Source organism: Bos mutus, chromosome 10 (assembly GCF_027580195.1).
Source record: "Bos mutus isolate GX-2022 chromosome 10, NWIPB_WYAK_1.1, whole genome shotgun sequence".
NCBI classification, from domain to species: Eukaryota; Metazoa; Chordata; class Mammalia; order Artiodactyla; family Bovidae; genus Bos; species Bos mutus.
Window position 1 is genome coordinate 64,154,700 of NC_091626.1, and position 20,324 is coordinate 64,175,023.

The 20,324-nt window shown below is 37.0% G+C and overlaps 1 protein-coding gene and 1 long non-coding RNA gene across 3 annotated transcripts in view; one reads left to right on the plus strand and one right to left on the minus strand.

The window, feature by feature from the left end:
* Positions 1-757: 757 nt before the first annotated feature.
* TMX1 (thioredoxin related transmembrane protein 1) lies at positions 758-14,021 on the minus strand. The gene is made up of 8 exons (XM_070378085.1): positions 13,708-14,021; positions 10,812-10,927; positions 9,483-9,528; positions 7,340-7,468; positions 5,430-5,475; positions 5,226-5,327; positions 5,045-5,111; positions 758-2,378 (listed from the first exon to the last, which is right to left on the minus strand). Exons 1-8 carry the CDS (start codon positions 13,857-13,859, stop codon positions 2,200-2,202), a joined length of 837 nt encoding a protein of 278 aa, XP_070234186.1. The 5' UTR covers positions 13,860-14,021; the 3' UTR covers positions 758-2,199.
* A 77-nt stretch (positions 14,022-14,098) lies between these two features.
* The window catches only part of LOC138989405 (uncharacterized), a 79,352-nt gene continuing 73,126 nt past the window's right edge, over positions 14,099-20,324 (plus strand). For both annotated transcript variants that reach the window (XR_011465677.1, XR_011465676.1), the window contains exon 1: positions 14,099-14,245. This is a non-coding gene — a long non-coding RNA (uncharacterized lncRNA). The remainder of the gene's footprint in view (positions 14,246-20,324) is intronic.

The following is a 20,324-nucleotide window of genomic DNA, read 5'->3' on the forward strand; positions in this document are numbered from 1 at the left end:
GCTCAGCTATCACATACTGCAGTAGATTAAATAATCACAGAAAAATAGCACCACTCCAATACTCAATGAATGAAAAATGTTACCTATGGAATCATTAAACTTTTGTCCGTCTCACTCATTTAAGTATTTAGGCAGTACATAGTAAATGCTGTATTTTCTAGTGATCAGATTTCAATACTTCAATGATGGAGCTGAATGCCTGGGGTAGGAGGGAAGTAGGGTTCCCCAGGATGCTGATCCTGCATCTTATTCACTCGTGAGATGATCTGGAGCTAAGTTGCCATGTGGAGTCCTTTTAAACCAATGCAGAAACAAAAGGGGGTCTGTTAAATGTAAAATGATCCCTATAGTTTCTGTAAGTAAGCCTCTGGTGTGAGAGAAAATGGACTATTCAGGTATCTACAGTGACAATCCTGAAGAAATACAAGATACATATCTTTTCTGAAATATCAAGTTTACATGTTCAGTCTACCTGTAACTTTGTGTACATACTACATTTTTTAATCACTTAAATACTTAAAAATATATGATGTATAAGACTAGAAAAATAGAATGCTTAATTAATGAGCAGCATTTCTTGATCATCTCAGATAACAGAGATATATATGACTCTAGCCTTTTGATTACATGTATCAAGTATGTATACAGTGACACCACTATTCACTTGAACACTGTTAAATACATATTAAGCATCAATTAAATATTTAAATATTAAGTATTAATTAAGCATCAATTAGAAATCACACTTGCCTTCAGCTTCAGTGAAGTACTTAGAAAAGTTTATTTTGTGCTTAGATTTTTCTAAAGCATCACAAAATTATTACACATCCAAACTCTTCAGTGGTAGAATATTTAATATTCTAAAGAAGAGGCCTTTAAAGGGGACATTATAGAAATTGTCTATTACCATAACAGAGAAGTGATCCATTCAGAGTATCTATGTTTTTTCCTTTTACTGCAGCTAATACATTTCTTTACTGCTGCCCCACAACTCCACCCACTTCCTCTTGCTGTAAGGTGAAAACTATTCTCTTTAAGGAGTAAAAAATATATTAAACGTCCCATCTTGCTGATACCCATCTGTGAAATACCACAATAGAAAGTAGAGAATACAGTTTGTCTTTTCAAAAACATAAAACTTTATGAGTTTAAATCATCTAACATACGTTGACTTTGTACAATCAACTAAGAACTTTTTGGATGAGGACAAATATACACTGAAAACACACACTGTAAGATGCTTTTTCCTGAGTAGAATACTAACTTTATATCATATTAAGCTTCTGTGAATTTTCAAAATAGAAAATACCAAGGCTTTTCCACAAAATCAAATAAAAATCAGGAATGTTTGCCTTCACATCCAAAAAAAAGAAGTTCAAGTATAGGTTCAACAAAAATGATGTAAAATCTGAAACAAGTAGCCAAAATTTTAAGTTATCAGATGGCTCTTCACTTTAAGTATTCTTCAGTAAACTTCAGTTTGAAACAATTTATTAAAACATGAAAGACATTTCTAGGAAATTATCCAATTTGGAAAATAAAAAATGTAACCCATGGTAAGAAAAATACAAATCATACACTGAACACAGGAGAACAAAAAAGGCAACCAACCTTTATAAACTTTCTAAACATATCCTGTATTATCATGGGTAGAAAACTGTAATTAAAGTAAGGTAGTTTTTATTAGTCGCATAATCTAAAAGTATGAATAAATTTTGGACTTTAAAGGAGATAAAGGGTTTCAGAGTTGTTACTGAAATACACATTTCTTGAGACAATGGGCAAAGTTCCCATTAATGGGAAATATGTTCTCTTCACACAGTGAAACTGACAAAAATTATATCAAATGAGAAATCTTCTTCTCTAAAGTAATCTCCTTAAATACCTCAATAATGCAATACTTGGGAAATGTAATTTTTCAACTCAGACTTGAAAGTTATTATGAAACAAACATACAGAAATCTTATTGCTTGGCACCAGATTTTCCAAAAATAAAGAACTGTTTGAACCACCATACTGTTTTCAAATCCTATTTTTTCACAGTGCTACGTTTATTTTCCAAAGGTAGAATGTTCAACCTAATGACAATCCAGGCTGAACCTTGCAATGTACAAGCAAGTCACAGTTCACTTCAAACCAAAACAAATGCTCGATCTTCTGTTTCTGCCAATATCATATGAAAATACTTGTAAAAATTAACTAGGATTTATCTGTGGCCAGTGAAGGACCCACAGAACGTTGTCTTACAGCATTCTGTGCAAAGTCTTTGTTTGCTCCTTCTTTGCTTTCAGATTCCTCTTCTGAAACATCTTCTACATCAGCCTCTTGTTCTTCCTCCACTTTTTTCAAAGGTTGGGAAGATTCTGGTAGTAATTTTCCTTAAAGATAACAACCAGAAGTGTTTTGTTGTTGATGTATTCTAATACAATCAAGATACAATTCATATGCCCATAAACTGCTTTGGCAATGATTTATCAATCATGTTTGGATTTCCAAAAGGAAAAAGCTGTATTCAAGAACACATGACACTATAAAAATAACTGGTTTGGAAGGTCCATTTTACTTACTGAATTCATTCTTATTACCCACCTATTCATGAACTGAACTGAAATTAATGAATCAGAATTAATGCTGTGAATATGGATGCCTATAAGAAAATAGACTGCATTAAATAAAACTACATTTACTATTAAATCTTCTAGCTAATAAAGATACTAAGACAAACTTCAATAGTACCCTTGTTTCAGCTCCCAGGCAAACAGGAATCAGACGAAAGCTATTTTCCTAGACATGATTCTTTTTTAAGTGGAGTCATAAATGTGCCTCCTCCTCTCCATATATATAATTTTACTGAGGCATAATTACAAACAACATAATATACCTATCTTAAGTATATAGCTCAATCACTTTTTTAGTATGTACATACGCACACTATCCCCCCCCACCCCAGTTTTAATAGGAACTATTGCAAGTTAACTTAAACTTAGAACACTTAGAACATACCATGTTACAGAGATACAGAACACAGACTCTGGCTAATGAGCTTTTCTCTGTTCAGTGGTCCAAGACCGTCCCTAATTCTAGGCAATACAGAACGGAGCAGGAAGAAAAGGGGGATAAGGTAGAAGAGACCACAGGAATTCCCATACAGTGGACAATCTGTTGTTTGATCTGTCTGGCATATCTCTTTCTACTGGGTTAACTCCTTCCCTACGCCCCATCCCACGCAGCTGTAGTTGAGTACAAACAACAGCTGAGAGCAGTGCTTCTCCACCAGGGGCGATTCTGCTGGAACACTTGGCAACGTCTGGAGATATTTCTGATTGCTACAAGTGATAGGGGCAGTGCTGGGGCAACCAGGGGGATGATGCTAAAGATTCAATAATGTACAAAAGAGAGCTTGTCACAAGAATTAACCAGCTCAAAAGACCAACAGAGCCAATGCTGAGAAATTCTGATTTACAGTTTAAAAAAAAAAAAAAGTGAGCCCTCTACACAAGTACTCTACACAGAGTACACCAGAATTTTTTCAAAAGATAGGTGAGTATAGGGAGAAGTATATTTCCTTCTTACTCTGGAATTATGAGCTACAGCTTTCTGTAGTTATTCTATGCTCAGGACTAAAAAGAGCCCCAAATGGAACAAGCACAAAGTCATAGAGAACTGAGCAATTCAGAAACATTTGAGCCCCAGGATTTAGTCAACTCTGTCCTCTGGCTTCCTCACTACATGAACCAATAAATTCCTATTTTGCTTCAAATTAGACTTAGTTGGGTCTTTTCCCAGCAACTTAAAATCTAAGCCAAAAACACAAAATGGAAAACAACTCAAATCCAGAAGCCTGGTATAGAAGGGGCAATATCACATTAAAGTATGGATTAACATCAGCAGTGTAACAGATTACCTAAGACAAATCTGTTGTTAGGTTTAAGGTTTTCTAAGCAAAAAATATAAAAAAACATACATTTGCTGACTTAACTGTCCAATAAGTAATCTGCGCTTATTACACTTTTCCGACAGATCAGTGTCCCTTGGTGGATAAAATTATTCCCTCCCCTCCATGCATGCAACTTTTGATATCGATGCAACTATCTAAGAAATTTTTTAAAACCCTATCAGTTCTTCAACAATGAATACTTAACTGCCATCTTCACTGAAATGTTTCTAAATTGCTCAGTTCTCTCTGACTTTGCACTTGCTCTATTTCATTTCAGAAGTTTTGACCTCAGTAAGTCCTAAGTCACGAAGGCAGCACAATAGAAATATCAGGCTAAGAGTTCAATTTAGGTCCTACTCTCAGCTCTCATTTTTGCGTAAACCTGGAAACACAGTTCATCTCTCGGAGCTTTAGTTTACTCAATCACAAAATGGGAAGAGTATCACTTATGCAGTCTACTTTAAAGAGCTGCTGAAAAGCAAACGGGATGACACAAAGTGGAAGTTCTTTATAGACAGTAAGAAGGCCTTCATAACAGCATAATTTTCAAAATTAAAAATAAATGATAGGTAGGTAAAATTATATTAAGACAAATAGCAGTGAATATTCTAATTCCCATCTTGTAGTAAAATACACAGCTAATGAGACTCCTAAAGCAGTGACAGGAATTGCTTTTCCCAATATCCTAACAGAAAAACTTGACTCATATACAAAGAAAAAGCCTCAAATGTGGTCACTATACCAATGAGATGACTTCAAGACTGGAATATACTCAACTTTTTTGGACCCAAATATACTCAAATGGATCCCTGAACATTATGGAATTTTCAAACAAATTGACATCAGGTCAATGGTTATCAAATATCTGTTAAGGTACATGCAGTGTTAAAATTCTCCACACTATAAAAGCCAAAATAATGACTATTATGTTCCTAAATGCACTGGGCTGCCATGTCATTCTTACATGCAATATGTGTCTCTCTTCTGACACTACTCTGAATTTAGAAACCCTAGTTAGAAAAGCAACCTGTTATGTGTGTGAGTGTGTTTATTATCCCAGAAATGAATGGGATTACAGTAAACAAAAAAATTTAAAAATATACTTACTGGAAGGGTATGGCTGGGGTCTGCGCCTTTTTGAAGGACACAGACAATCCGCCACAAATATCATGAACTGCAAAAATAAACATAAGAATCTGAATGTATAATAAAAAGCTAGAGCAATTATATTAAATCACAAAATTCTAAAATATTTTTCTTCCTAGTACTCCAAAAATGAAGAACTTACAAGTCCTAATAACAGTCCTGAAAGCAGAGTTGCTAAAGCAAACACTGTATATGATCCCCAAATCGGTAATCCAAGGTCTTCAATAAAATAGTTATGGCAAGTCTAAAATCAAAAGAACAAAAAATAAACTAAAAGTCATAGCCATTTCTTAAAAAAGTTGACAGTGTCAAAATGTTTAAAATAGAAATAAATTTGAGCCCTTACCCTGATCCACATAGAGAGCTGAAAGAGTGCTGACATACTACTCATCCTAAAATAAAAAGAAAAACCAAGTCATATACACAGCTCTGAAGTAGAAGACGTGTATATTATCTATATTTTCTAGTTTTGACTCTATAATTTCTAACACAACAGATTTTATTGGTGATATTACTCAAGATTAGTGAAACAACAGTGATTTCAGGCCCCTAAGGCTTACTAGCGAAAATCAACAGTTTCAGAATTTTTGCCAGTATGTAATATCCTCAAACAAAACGCTTGATCTTTTTTCCTTTTCTCCTGTTGTTTTGCCTTTAACCCAATGTACTGTGAATACGGGTTGAGCTCTATGGAACCAGCTAGTTTGATGTTAGGCACACTATAAGCAAATGGAAACTCTTATTCACCCTTAAAATCCTCCAAAGAACACGTAAGGAAGGGAGCCTGAAGGAAGACTGGGAGCACTTGCTGAGTCGATCCTTCTCACCTAAGAATTACCCTCCTTTCATATTAAAATTAAATAGAACTTACAATAGTATTAGTTTGATACAGTTTAATAACAACAAAATAATTACCTAAGAAATAAGTCACCACAGAAGTAAAAATAACTATTTTCACATAATTAAACCCAAGTAGTTTTGACAGGCAGTCAGAAAAAAGGTATGCTCCCAAAATTAGGTTTGTGGGTTCTCTCTAGCATAAGTGGCACCCACCAACACATACTAATTCACACATAAGCCAGAGCACCTGTACTCAGAATGACCTAATCCAATCACCAGTCTCAGAGGGTGGGGCGCGTGCCCCTGCCAAGCCAACCCTAGGAGTACCCTTTATTCAGTCTAACAAGAAAGGTATGAACTGCTGCCCTGAGGAGTCACCAGAGACTTCCAAGCAACCCCCACTTCTTCCATCAGAAAGAGCAAGAATCATTTATAACACGAGATTTCAAATAAAATCAGTTACATTTTCACTCCAACAGAGAAAAGTACTTTAATCATGTTGCTTCTGTTGTTTAAAACACAAAATGGGAACAGGAACAAGGAACCAAAACATAAATCACCGTGCAGGCTCACTGCAGCCTGTGCTAATTAGATTCTATCAGGAACATTAGGTCCCTTACTTGGTTTGGTGGGCATGGTGGTTCAGTGGGTGAATTCTAACAGTTCAATTCAGAAATATAAGGAAAAGGTCCTACAGATAAACTTCTATTTTAAAACACTGTTTAGGGATAAACTTTCCTGCACTCCCAGAATCCAGAGCATTCTCTTATATACTGGTATTTCCAATTCTCCATCCTCCAAAGACACAACTGGTAAGAGGACAGGAAGAGATAACTTAGCTGGACTAGGATGAGTCCACGATGGCCTCAGAAAAACTCAATATTCCCAGAGGTCTCTCAAATGACCTGTGAGGCCCTGCTCCCCAAGAAAGTAACAAAAAACCTTCTTGCTATGCCCAATCCTTACTGCCCCATAGACAATGCTCATCCATACTATTCACACAAAAAAGTTACAACAGGTGGAATAATTCAGTCACATTAAAACAAGGAGAGAAATCTAAAAGTTGCACAAGTCAGTATATGGTTGAGGCTTCTCATTCAATATTAAGCTCGAATGATAGCTTTACCCATTATGTCACTTCTAGAGGAATTATTTTGATGATACAAATGACCATATTTACAGAGCTAAAATATTCCTAACAAGACTTTCAGCTCAATTCTATAGAATGCCTCTCTCTACCTTAAAAAAGGACCACACTATCTGTTGGACTTAGAAGATAAGTCTAAACTAAAAATATCACAGAGTAAATCTGAACATACTGTAACAGTCCTAGAAATAAAACGAAATATAAATGATTTACATGAAATACATGATCCACTTAATTCTGAAATAAAGAGAAAAACCCTTTATACTTACAAAATAGAACCTGGACCAAACCATGATGACACGGGTTCAATACTTTTCCACTCTTTGTCACTTATAAAGTTTATGAAGTCCTTCTTAGTTCTTGGACCCTGATATCGCCTAAATTCACCATCTTTACAACTAATGAAGATCAGAAGCAAATATTAGCACTGAATACATAAACCTTGTTTTGCTATTTCTATAATCTCATTTTACGATCAATCCTGTACTCAAAATCAGCAATGAGCAATACACAAGTAGCAAATTACACTAATTACCTACCCTTAACATCTTAGCCCCGTATTTCATTAACCACTGAGGTTATATTTTTGAACAGTCATAAGCTTTCAGACTTTATTATATTCTTCTAAACAATAAAACTGTAGAATAAGTTTTAGTTATATTAATTTAGTTATATTAATAGTTACATGTCAATTTGTTGTCGTTTAGTCACCAGGTTGTATTCAACTTTTGCAACCCCATGGACTGCAGCCTGCCAGGCTCCTTCATCCATGGGATTTCCCAGGCAAGAACACTGGAGTGGGTTGCCATTTCCTCCTCCAGGGGATCTTCCCAAACCAGGGAACAAACCCTCATCTCCTGTACTGGCAGGCAGATTCTTGTAATCTCTGGTGGCTCAGCAGTACATCTCAGTGTAATTACATCAATTACATCTCAGTAAAAAACTGAGGAGAAAAAGAAATTCGGTATGTAGATACATATCAGAAAATTACTTTTAAGCCACAATACACACATTAAAAAGATGACCTCACAAAAAAGTGGTTAGAATAGTGTCTAACATTTATTATTTATTAGCTACTATTAAACTAGAAGTGAACAATTTGAGGCATTTTTCTGGTCTTTTCGATCACAATCACATCATCTCAGCCATCAAGCTTTAAGTCACTGGAGGCATCTGGTGCAGTGCAGTGATTCTATTTTACAGTCTGCTTCCTGACACCCACCTCCTCCTCCTCTCCAACGTATGGAGCTCTGCCGTAGGATCATAAGTGCTCTCCCTGTTCCCGTATCTTCATCATTTCCAATCTACCTTAAGTAATATTGCCAGTCTAGGCCTACTTACTTAACACTTCTATTTTGATCACTTACAGGCAAAAACTCCCCACTACTTACAGTAAGATTACAGGACCCTTTATCCATCCAAAAAATTACAGGTTAGCTCCCACTCAAAAAACCAAAGATTTTTGGAGAAAATGGCATTTGAGCTAGTTTTGAAGGATAAGTACGATTTCAACAGGCAAAACTTAGGGGAATGGGCATGATAAACAATAAGATTAAAAGAAAAGGGCAGGAAATTCTAGAAAATTTCAGGGAGTGTTGAAAAAGCTGGGAGACTAATAAGGGGCATGTGGAGAACAGGACTGCATGAAAAGGGTGAGAAGCACTTATAGGGAACATGAATTTAAACAGATACAAAGGGGAAATAAAAAGGGGAAACATATGAACATGAAAGAAAAGACAAGGAATGTCAAGATACACACAGAATCGCTGAATTCTTGTTTCAGGAGACAAGTGCCTCCTGGCAGTCAACACATCAGCTTAAGGTTCAGGGCAGATACAGAGATTTCTTATGGCTAATTTAGAAGATAAAGACAAACTAAAGAGCCTACACTGAAGACTACATAATGGTGTTTATTCTAACTTAACTGTTTCACCCACCACTGTTCCCAAGGCTGAGCTAGAGCACTTTCTGAGCTAATGTGTAGACATTCCATGCTCCTACTTATGACTGTTTATGAGACAATCCTCCGATGGAACACTTAACTCTGCACTCCTAATAATTCTACTTCCAAGGTTGAGTTTAATCTCCATATTCTCAGGAACCAGTCCAGTGCAGTGATTTTCCCCCTTACCAAATTTCCTGCAGTACTTACCACAACTCTGGGCTCATGATCACTTATGCCACTATTTCTCGTGCACATCATTTTCTAAGGCAATTAGAAATCCCGGAGATCAGGGATTATTTCATACCTCATTCATCCAGCTAAAGGCACCTAAGATAGCACTAAGCAAAACAAACCTTCTAATAAACTTACTGAATATAATGCTCTTTACACATGATCAAGGCTAGAGGCTACTGTTCTGATTATGTTATGATGCATCCCTCATAACCACAGAATCTTCAAATACTTACTGATAAATAGTAGGAAGAGCAGTTATGATAAATCGTCCACTTAGTCCTACAAATGAGAAAGATTAGAACTAAATACAAGAAAGAACATACAGGTTTTACATGAGCCGATCTTTTACTACTTAAAGGTTGACGCTATTATTTAAATACTAATAGGCAAAGAATATGAAATTAGACCTAAAAAGAGTTTATCTGTATAACACAAACAATGAAAGAAATTTCATTTACATACTTAAAGCAACTTAAAAAAAAGACTATATATTAATTTAAAAGTACATAAAATCTGAATATTGAAGACATTTGTGAACATATATACATATAAACATTTGGTCAATCATACCACCCTAAGATTACTAGCATGAGTCATGGGACAGCACGATATAACTGTAGTCTTATGTCTAAAACCAAAGGAAATTGCATTTGATAATCAAAAAACAAGCACAGAGTTTCTAAAGTATTGTTAAAAACGGAATTGACTCTTTCAAAAGGTGGGCAGTAACAATATCAGCTAACATTAACCATGTGTTAAACATGAAAATGATGAACACCAATCTATGGCTCAGCTTTCACATCTGTAAAACTGGGATACTATCTATCCCACAAGGTTGTGTAAGGACTACAAAATAAATGCAAAACACTTGGAGCAGTACCTGTAAGAGTAATGAGTGCTCACCAAATACTAGAGATTATTCCCATTTGGGATAGGGGCAGAGCCAAGAATCCAAGTTTACCGTGGCCAAGAACAGGTAATAAGCATCACGTAAGCGCAGGGCTTGACACCTGTCCAGGGAGCCAAGTCAGGAGGCCACAACCATAAGGGCTCTGTAATTAAGAGCCCATATCTTCAAATCATTATTAACGGATTAAATTTGGAACCCAACTGCAGAGACTTAGATAATTTGTCAGGGAACGTGACCTGGACTCTACAAAGAACTTCAACCACATGCTCCTTATTCTAAGCTTGGTACATATGTAAATACTGGGGTGACCAATGTCCACTTGAGCCATAAGGTTCTATGGCTTCTCACAGATGTCTTACATACTTGTCTGGGGCCTGGGATGCTAAGGAAAAAAGATGAGAGGAAGTTACATGGGGAACAGTGAGGGGAGGGAGATGCCTCCAAGTTCCCTTACAGAAATACAGAAAAGAATTAAGCTGCCATACACAACTAGGGAACACACTTCACACTGAACCCTCATTAAGGAGGTGGGTAAATCAGCTTAACCAGCTGTTCATAAAACCCAGTGAAAGGCAGAATTAAGACCATGTAATGCGGAAAACAGGATCAACACACATCCCAGCCTGCAAAATGAACCAGAGACTTAAACTACCTGGCTGCTCTGTGACATCAACTTTTGCAACATTAACCTCAAGATCTTCTCCCCATTCGGCAAAACTTTCCCATTCTGGTTGAAGATTCTGACAAGCAGGACACCATGGAGCATAACTAAGAAATACAGTTTAAAAAGAAAAGTTAGAACACTCTAATATAAGCATTTAGGGATAAAAATTCTAAAATGTATAATTTGTAAAGAACATCTTTTAAAAACAAGATAGCAAAGTGGTTTAACTTTGTGAAGACAAAAAGGTTTTAAGTATGAATCTAACACTCTGGAAATCAAGAACTATGAATTGATAATGCTAATCACAGAAAAGTAATTCTGGGAATAAGTTCTTAAGACACAAGGGGACTTTTTTATGTGCAAAACAGCTCTTTAAAAACCTTTGGATTTCTCTATATAATGGGGCCAGAAAGCTCAAAGCCGAATTTGGGGTGCATCAGTTTTAATAATTTTATGTGCAAGAGTCACAAATGCAAAGGGCCAATATGAAAAAAAGGAAGCACCCAGTGCTGTGGTGAATAGGACACACATGCCTCATTTTAGAGAGGGAAACACTACCCAGTTTGACTGTCAGGGGAACAGCTGGCCCCAGGGAAGCTGGCCCAGGACTGCAGGCTATTCTAATTTAAAAGGAGCTGAAAATCCTCGTTTTTATGCAAAAATGCTACCCCAAAACTTAACCCAGACACAAACACTAGGCAGGCCAAATGAAATTCTTTGGCCAGACCTTGGTCAACCTCGGGTTTTCAAATCTGTGGCCAAGCATACTAAGCATTTTAATTACTCTTCTGGTATTCCCTTGAAAGGCCCTGAATCTTTCAACTTTTCCCATACTGTATATTATCTCATAATTTACCGCGGTTTTTTTTTAATGGAACCAGGTAGAATAAAATGTATACCTGTTAAACGTAATACAGTTTCTGTACTTCATTTTCTGTTTTCTTGACTTATTTTATGAAAATAAAACTTCTAAAAGTAATCGGCATTGTGGAAAAAGACTAGTACCACACACAAAAGCCAAAGTCCACAACAATAAATTGAATTACAATCAAAGTATCTCTGTAACACAATTCCTGATTAAAATAGATTTAACGTAGATAACTAACTTGTAATAGAAGCAGCCTATTATTAGAAATAATAGACCCTTTTCAAGTTTCTTTTGTTTCTTAGGTGCTTTTTATAAGGTTTAACTTCATATTCAGTAAGCTAAGGGAAAAAATACTATGGTATATGTATTCTTAATTTCATACATGCTCTAATTCAAATTCCCTAATATTTCACTTTTGACTGCTATATTGATTAGTTGGATCAATTTTTTTTATATTGATAAAAAAAATCTCGAGTAATACTGGATTGTAATTTGCATATGAATTCATAATCACGATTGCTCAACACATTATTTATGAAATCGTTGAGTATTTTATAGGCACAATCTAAAACAAGTTACTGAGGACAATGAAAACCAAATGTTGTCCCTGGTTCTATTTCCTCACCCCTGCATCTTCAACACTTTCTGAAAATTGTTTCGCTGAGTTACAAACTATATGCATACTATATAAACATTTCCCCTAATGTTCTATGCCTTGTTTGATTTTATGACTGGAGTTATTGATCTGGCCTTCTGGGTTCTCCCTTGGAGCTGTCCACCTCCACCTTCCTCCTTAACTGGCAACCCAACCATACAGGGAAAACACCCACCTGAATCTTGTTAAGGAAAAGGGTTGTTCTAATAACCTTTGCATGTGTACACTGTGTTAGTTTCTGGAGACAGAAAGCCACTATGGCAATACCTGAACATATTAATTAAAGCTATGTCTCGCATATGTAAAATCCAGGAAATAAGACCTATCTCATAGAATCTGTAAAGAATTTAATATGATAATGTATGTAAGTGCTTAGAAGTGTTTCAGTTTGGTTCAGTCACTCGGTCATGTCCCACTCTTCCCGGCCCCATGGACTGCAACAGGCCACGCTTCCCTGTCCATCACCAGTTAACACTCAAAATGGGTGTTTTCTACTAACATCACTAATACCACTAATATCAGTAATACTGCCACCACCAATTTAGCGACAAGAACAAACGCAAATAGTTTATTATCTACCGATACAAAAGGGACATTATTATAATGGAATTAGCACAGACATGACTTTATTCAAACAGCGTGTTTTGCAATACCACTTAGGAAACGTAAGAGTAACAACCCGTAACATTCAGTACGTCGCAAAAACACACACCGAAAGGAAAAAATGAGATGTGGGCAGAGAAAAGCAACAACAACCAAAAAAAGAGGATTTTTAAAAAATAACCCAAGTTGAATTTATTTGGCATTTAAAATATGCCTAATTCATAAAATAAAATTTTAAATAAAAGTTTCCAACTGTAACATTCTAAGTGGACTACTTTTTAAGGGTAATTAGAGAAAAGGAGAGGAGACTTCAGTTAATTTCCCTCTTTTGTAGAGTTTGGTGAAATAAGTCTGTGAGTCTCTGAAGACTCATTCTCAAATAAATAATTGTATAGGAAGTAGAAAGACCCACCTCCCTCAACCCCAAGGCCAGGAAAAGTTGAAAGAATTCAAAGCTGAACGTAACCTCACAGGCGCACCTCAGCCCTAGCAATCAAACTAGGATGCACACTTTAGGGGAAATTTAAGAGCATTCCCCGGTAAGAAACGAGGAGAGAGTAAGACCAAGGCGGTGGAGGATCCCAACAGGAGTCAGGAAATCTCGAGGAGTCGGGGGGCTCCCGCCCCACAACTCAGAGTCGCAGTCCCGGGCAGCCTGGGATCCGCATGAGAGGAATGAGGATGATACCGGGGGGTCCAGACTTGGATCTAGGACCTCAGCCCACCGAGGGGCCCCAAGACCACAGCCCCCCACTCACAATTCTATCATCCACTCTCCTTCCAGCAACTCTCTCCAGTTTTCGTCCGTGATGATGCGCACGTCGCTCCGCTTCCCGTGGGCCCAGGGAGCTCCCCAAAGCAACAGTAGCAGCACTGCCACCGGGATCCGGAGACTCCCGGAGGGCGCCATGTCAGCCGTTTCGCCCACCCACAACGAGCGAGGCGGCCCCCACCTCCGCGCAGCAGCTCCTCACTTCCGCCCGCGCCCGCTGATCAGTTTGTGCGCATGAGCGCGGCAGGGCTCGCGCGCGCGCCCGCCTTGAGGACGCGCAATGCGCAGGACAAAGCTGGATACTAGTGGATTGGTTGAGGAAAGAAAAAGGGAGCGCCCCTAGTGCGCATGACGAGAACCTTCTCTTCCTTCTTTCTGCTTTGCCCCGGAGCCGTTTTGCAGGAAGAATGAACCGAGGGCGTGGTGTACAAAATGGGGCGGGACTTTGGAGAGGAAAGGCTTAAAAATTTGCATCAGGATTTTGGCGCCAAATGTTTGACATTTATACTTCCTGAATACAGTTGGTAAGTTTACACTAAAGCAGTTTACAGTTAAATGTTCGTCAGAGTTTTCTTTTGTTTCATTTGAAAATTTTCGTAAGAAAGCTAATGGATGTTTATATGAGTCAGAATATTGGTTTACTTCTGGAGGATTAGAGAGACTGGAGGAGCATAAGGGAGACTTCATCAGATCTGGGTTCCCTTTATATTGTATATCTTGGTCTGAAAAGTAGTTACACGGGTTTACACATATGTTAAAAAACCATCGACCTGTACATGTTTCATGCACTTGTATGCACTTTAGGATGTATGTTATCCCTCAGTTTTTTGTAAATCATTAGTTACAGAAATAACTAGATCAGAAATTCAAAATGGGACAAGACACATAGGTTTGTAACAAATACTTAAGATTTTTTCCCAAGCACTTGTAAATACAACTGCAAATCAAAATAAGCGCTGTCTTTAGAAAGTATTAATCAGTCAAATGAAAATAATTGAATAATTGCCATTACACCTCCTGGCCTCACATTCTCTCATAAACTCAATTCATTTGGCTAATTTCCCCACCCTTTCCGTGCAAGGCCCTTTGTAGGACACTAGTAATTTACTTGACTGCCAGCAGCATTCTGTCACATAGTTTTCTTGAAAGGTGCAATGTGGTGCCTCATTTGCTTTTTTTTCTTCCCCCCTCCTTTTCTCATAGCTGCTCCTGCTGAAACTTCTTGGCAGTCCTTCTGTACTTGACTTCCAGACACTGGCTTGCTCTGGGATGCTGTACTGGCCCCCTCCCTTTTATATCCACACACTCTTCCAGATAACCTTAATTCTGGCTTTAAAAGCCATCAATATGCCTGTCATTCCAGCTCTCACCTTTCTTGGAACTTCAGACATGTATATTGTTAAAAGACAAAATTCAACCAAATAAATTTAAAGATCCACCTGTCTTTATTAGGTGATTCTTGAATCAGCATCCCATCCAGCAGCTAGAAGAGCTCTCCTTCAGGTTGTACAAAATGGAAGGCTTTCGTAGGAAGAAGGGTGAGAGGAGAGAGTTATTAGCAAAAGTAAAGAAAGTATTATTTTTCAGGCCTTTTTGAGGGGAAAAGAACTGGCAAGGTTTTTATCGTGAGATTGCCTCTTCAAGTCTGGATTGCTGTCATGGGGGACAAATAACTCCATTTTGAGACATTTCTTTTTCAACAGTATTCAACTCTTTGCTGGACGTCTTTGGATATCTAATATGTAGCTTAAATATAACAGGAACAAAAAGTAAAATTCTAGTTCTCCTCCTAGTTTTACATTTCAGTTAAGAACCCCAAGGTCCACCTGGTTGTGCAAGACAAAAATTTGCATTTTAATTCTTTATTATTGTTCTCTCTTTTCACATGTTCTTTATGTACTCCATCAGCAAGTCTGATGAACTGTACCTTCTCTACTTTACATCTCCACAGCCTGGTTCAAGTTTCTATCATCTCTTGCCTCAATAATAGATTTTTAACTGATCAGCCTGTGAATCACATTATCCATCATATTTGTCCATGCTAATTCTCTATGTAGTATTAAACTGATTTGCATCTGTGTTTATTCTCTAGTTTCTTTTCTCACCCAATAAAATGTGAAACTTCTGTTTTGTTCATTACTGTAATTTACAAGGTTTAATGCCAAGCCACATTAGAACCTGTCACATAATAAATGTCCAATAAATATTTGTTTAATGAATGAATGAGGAAAATTATAATTATAGATATGCTGTGCTTTTACTGTAATGTATGGGCTGCATTGGTAAAAGGACATAAATATATTCTTATATGTAATATGGAGCAATACCTGCCATTTATATCTCATGGAGTTGGTAAAATGATAAAATGAATTATGTTCATGAATATTCTTTTTACACTAAGTCATTCATGAAAATTTATTATGACTATTTCAATATTTCATTTATATTACAAAAGAAATGCAGCCTTATCACTAAAAAGTGCAAAGTACAAAAGGTTGGAAAGTGAAAAGAAATATCTTCTAGATTCTGTTTAGATCTCCTGCCAGATTCTGCACCTCTTAAGCAATTGCTGTTAACATTTTCTTTTGTATAATTTCAGAACTTTCTATGCACATAAACTACTCTTTAAAAATCACACACTAATGAGCTCACATTTCATAGGAGCTGAGATGTGGAGGGAGGAAGTAGGTGGCTCCAGGTAGCAGTTACTCACCAACCATCATGGAAGTATTTCAGTATTTTAGCAACTGGTGTAACTTTATTATCACAATGTAACCGAATAACTATTTCTGCCAACTAGTTTTTCATTGTTTTATTTCATTAGGTTTAGGGGGAGGAGCCACTGATGAGCTACCTTCATTGCTCCATCTTACCATGAAAAAAGCCCTCAAGGAAATATTATCAAATTTGAGTCACTAAAATCAGATTAACTCTCCTAACTAATCAACTAAGTCATCAAGTCCTGTGCATGCTAACTCCTAAACTGATCTCAAATCTGTTATCACAGCTTGGATATATGTCATCATCTTTTTTTTTCCTGGAGTCTGTAGAGTTTCTTTATTTTTTTTTTGTAACATCATTATTGGTATATAACTCGTATACCATAAGGACACCTACTTAAAGAGTGCAATTCAACAGTTTTTAGTATGTTCATAGAGTTGTGCAACCAAATCAAATTTAGAACATATTCATCACCTAAACAGAAACCCATATTCATGAGCAGTCACTCCCCATTTCTACCCAACCACCAGTTTCCCCAGGTTTAAGCAACCACCAAGCTACTTTCTGCCTCTGGTTTGTGTACTCTAGATATTTCACATCATATGAATAGAATATTTTAATATGTGATCCTTTGTGACTAACTTCTTTTATTTAGCATAATGTATTCAAAGTTCATCCATGTTGTAGTGTGTATCAGTACTTTATTTCTGTTGATTGCTGAGTCACATTCCATTTTATGAATATATCTGTTTATCAATTCATTAATTGATGAACATTTGCTTTGTTCTACTCTTTGGCTATAATGAGTAATGCTACTGTCAACATTCATATACAAATTCTTGTTGGGACATAATGTTCTCGTGGGCTCTCACCTTGAAATGGAAATGCTTGTGGTGCAATATCTAAGAAACCATTGCCTAATCCAGGGTAACCTATGTTTTCATATGAGTTTTATAGTTTTAGCTCATACATTTGTGCTTTGACCCATTTTGAGTTACTTTTTATATATGCTGTGGGATGGGCTTCCAACTTCACTCCATAGCATGTGCATAACTGGTTGTCCCAATACTGTTTTTGAGAAGACTATTATTTCACCATTGAATGGTCTTGACACCCTTGTCAAAAATTGACCATAGATGTCCGAGGAGATTTAATTTTCCCCTGAATTTTCAGTTCTATTCCATTGATCTGTGTGTCTCTCAATGCCAATAGCACACTTTCTTCATTACTTTAAGTTTTGAAATTAGGAAGTGTGAGTCTTCCAACTATGTTCTTTTTCAGGATTTTTTTTACTATTCTGGGATCCCTGACTGTCCATATAAATTTCTTAATCAGCATGTCAATTTCTATTAAAAAGCATGCTGGGGTTTTGCAGTCTGTAGAACAAATTAGGGAATCCTGCCCTCAACACTATTAAGCCTTCCAGCCCGTGAACAGGGGAAGTATTATCATTTATTTAGGTCTTCTTAATTTTTTTCAGCAATATTTTATAGTTTTCAAGTTCTAAGTTTTGCACCTCTTTTATTAAATTTATTCTTAAGTATTCTTTTTGATGCTAATGTGAGTGGAATTGTTTTCTTTATTTTTGTTTTGTTCATTGGTGCTGTATAGAATACAATAGAATTTGGTACTCATTTGTATCCTGCAACTTTGCTGAATGTGTTTATTAGTTCTAATAAATAATTAGATAATTTTTAGTGGATTCTTTAGGATTTTTTATATATGAGATTATGTGATCTACAAGTAGAGATAGTTTTACTTTTTTTTTTTCCAATCTGATGCCTTCTATTTAATTTTCTTATTTAATTTCCCTGTGGTTCAGACAATAAAGAAAATTGTTGTAAAAAAAAAGTAAAAAAAAAAAAAGTAAAAAATTCACCTGAAATGAAGGAGACCTTGGTTTGATTCCTGGGTCAGGAAGATCCCTTGAAGAGGGAAATGGCTGCCCACTCCTGTACTCTTGCCTGGAAAACTCCATGAACAGAGGAACATGATGGGCCACAGTTCATTGGGTCCCAAAGAGTCAGAGGCGACTGTGACTAAAACACACACACACACACACACACATACATAATTTCCCTAGCTAGACCCTACAATACAATGTGAAATAGAAGCAGCAAGAGAAGACATCCTTGTCTTGTTCCTACAGTTAGGGGGTAAGCATTTAGCCTTTTATTGTATGATGAATGTGACATGTATGATGTGAGTGTGGGTTTTTTAAAGATCCCCTTTATAGGTTGAGGAAGTTTCCTTCTGTTCTAGGTGGTTGTGTATTTTTATCCTGAAGGAATGTTGAATTTTATCACATGCTTTTTCTGCATTTATTCTGATGATCCTGTAGTTTTGTCCTTATTCTACTGATCAGTTCAGTTCAGTTCAGTGGTCAGTCGTGTCCGACTCTTTGCGACCCCATGAATTTCAGCACGCCAGGCCTCCCCGTCCATCACCAACTCCCAGAGTTCACTCAGACTCACATCCATCGAGTCAGTGATGCCGTCCAACCATCTCATCCTCTGTCATCCCCTTCTCCTCCTGCCCCCAATCCCTCCCAGCATCAGAGTCTTTTCCAATGAGTCAACTCTTCGCATGAGGTGGCCAAAGTACTGGAGTTCAATTCTATTGATATGGTTTATTAATTGATTTTTGAATGTTAAACCAACCTTGCATTTTTTATATCAATCCCATTGAGTCCAAGCTCATACTGCTTGCCACATGATAGGCTAGTAAACTTCGAGATGCATTGTTGAAGCAAGGAATAGTGACTTATTTGGAAAGCCAGCAGACCAAGAAGATGGTGAACTAGTGCCCCTAAGAACTATCTTGCCCAGGTTTGAATGCTAATTTCTCTTATAAAACAAAGACTGGGAGGTAAGGAAGTAAACTTAAAAAAAAAAAAAAAAAGGTAATACAAATAAGTTGTAAATATTTCCTGGGCCCACCTGGACTCCAGAGGAAATGTGTTAACTTCTTTCCTGCAGCTAAAGGCAAAGTAGAAAAGGAAAGATATACCTATATGAATGCAGAGTTCCAAAGAATACCAAGGAGAGATAAGAAAGTCTTCCTCAGCAATTAATGCAAAGAAATAGAGGAAAACAATAGAATGGGAAAGACTAGAGATCTCTTCAAGAAAATTAGAGATACCAAGGGAACGTTTCATGCAAAGATGGGCTCAAGAAAGGACAGAAATGGTATGGACCTAACAGAAGCAGAAGATATTAATTAGAGGTGGCAAAAATACACAAAAGAACTATACAAAAAAATTGTCATAACTTAGATAGCCACAATGGTGTGATCACTCACCTAGAGCCAGACATCCTGGAATGTGAAGTCAACTGGGCCTTAGGAAGCATCACTACAAATAAAGCTAGTGAAGGTGATGGAATTCCATTTGAGCTATTTCAAATCCTAAAAGATGATGCTGTGAAAGTGCTTCACTCAATACGCCAGCAAATTTGGAAAACTCAACAGTGGCCACAGGACTGGAAAAGATCAGTTTTCATTCCAATCTCAAAGAAAGGCAATGCTAAGGAATGTTCAGACTACCGCACAATTGCACTCATCTCACACGCTAGCAAAGGAATGCTCAAAGTTCTCCAAGTCAGGCGTCAACAGTACATGAACTGTGAACTTCCAGATGTTCAAGCTGGATTTAGAAAAGGCAGAAGAACCAGAGATCAAATTGCCAACATCCGTTGGATCATAGAAAAAGCGAGAGAGAGTTCCAGAAAAACGTCTACTTCTGCTTTATTGACTATGTCAAAGACTTTGACTGTGTGGATCACAACAAACTGTGGAAAAATCTTAAAGAGATGGGAAAACCAGACCACCTGACTGCCTCCTGAGAAATCTGTATGCAGGTCAAGAAGCAACATTTAGAACCAG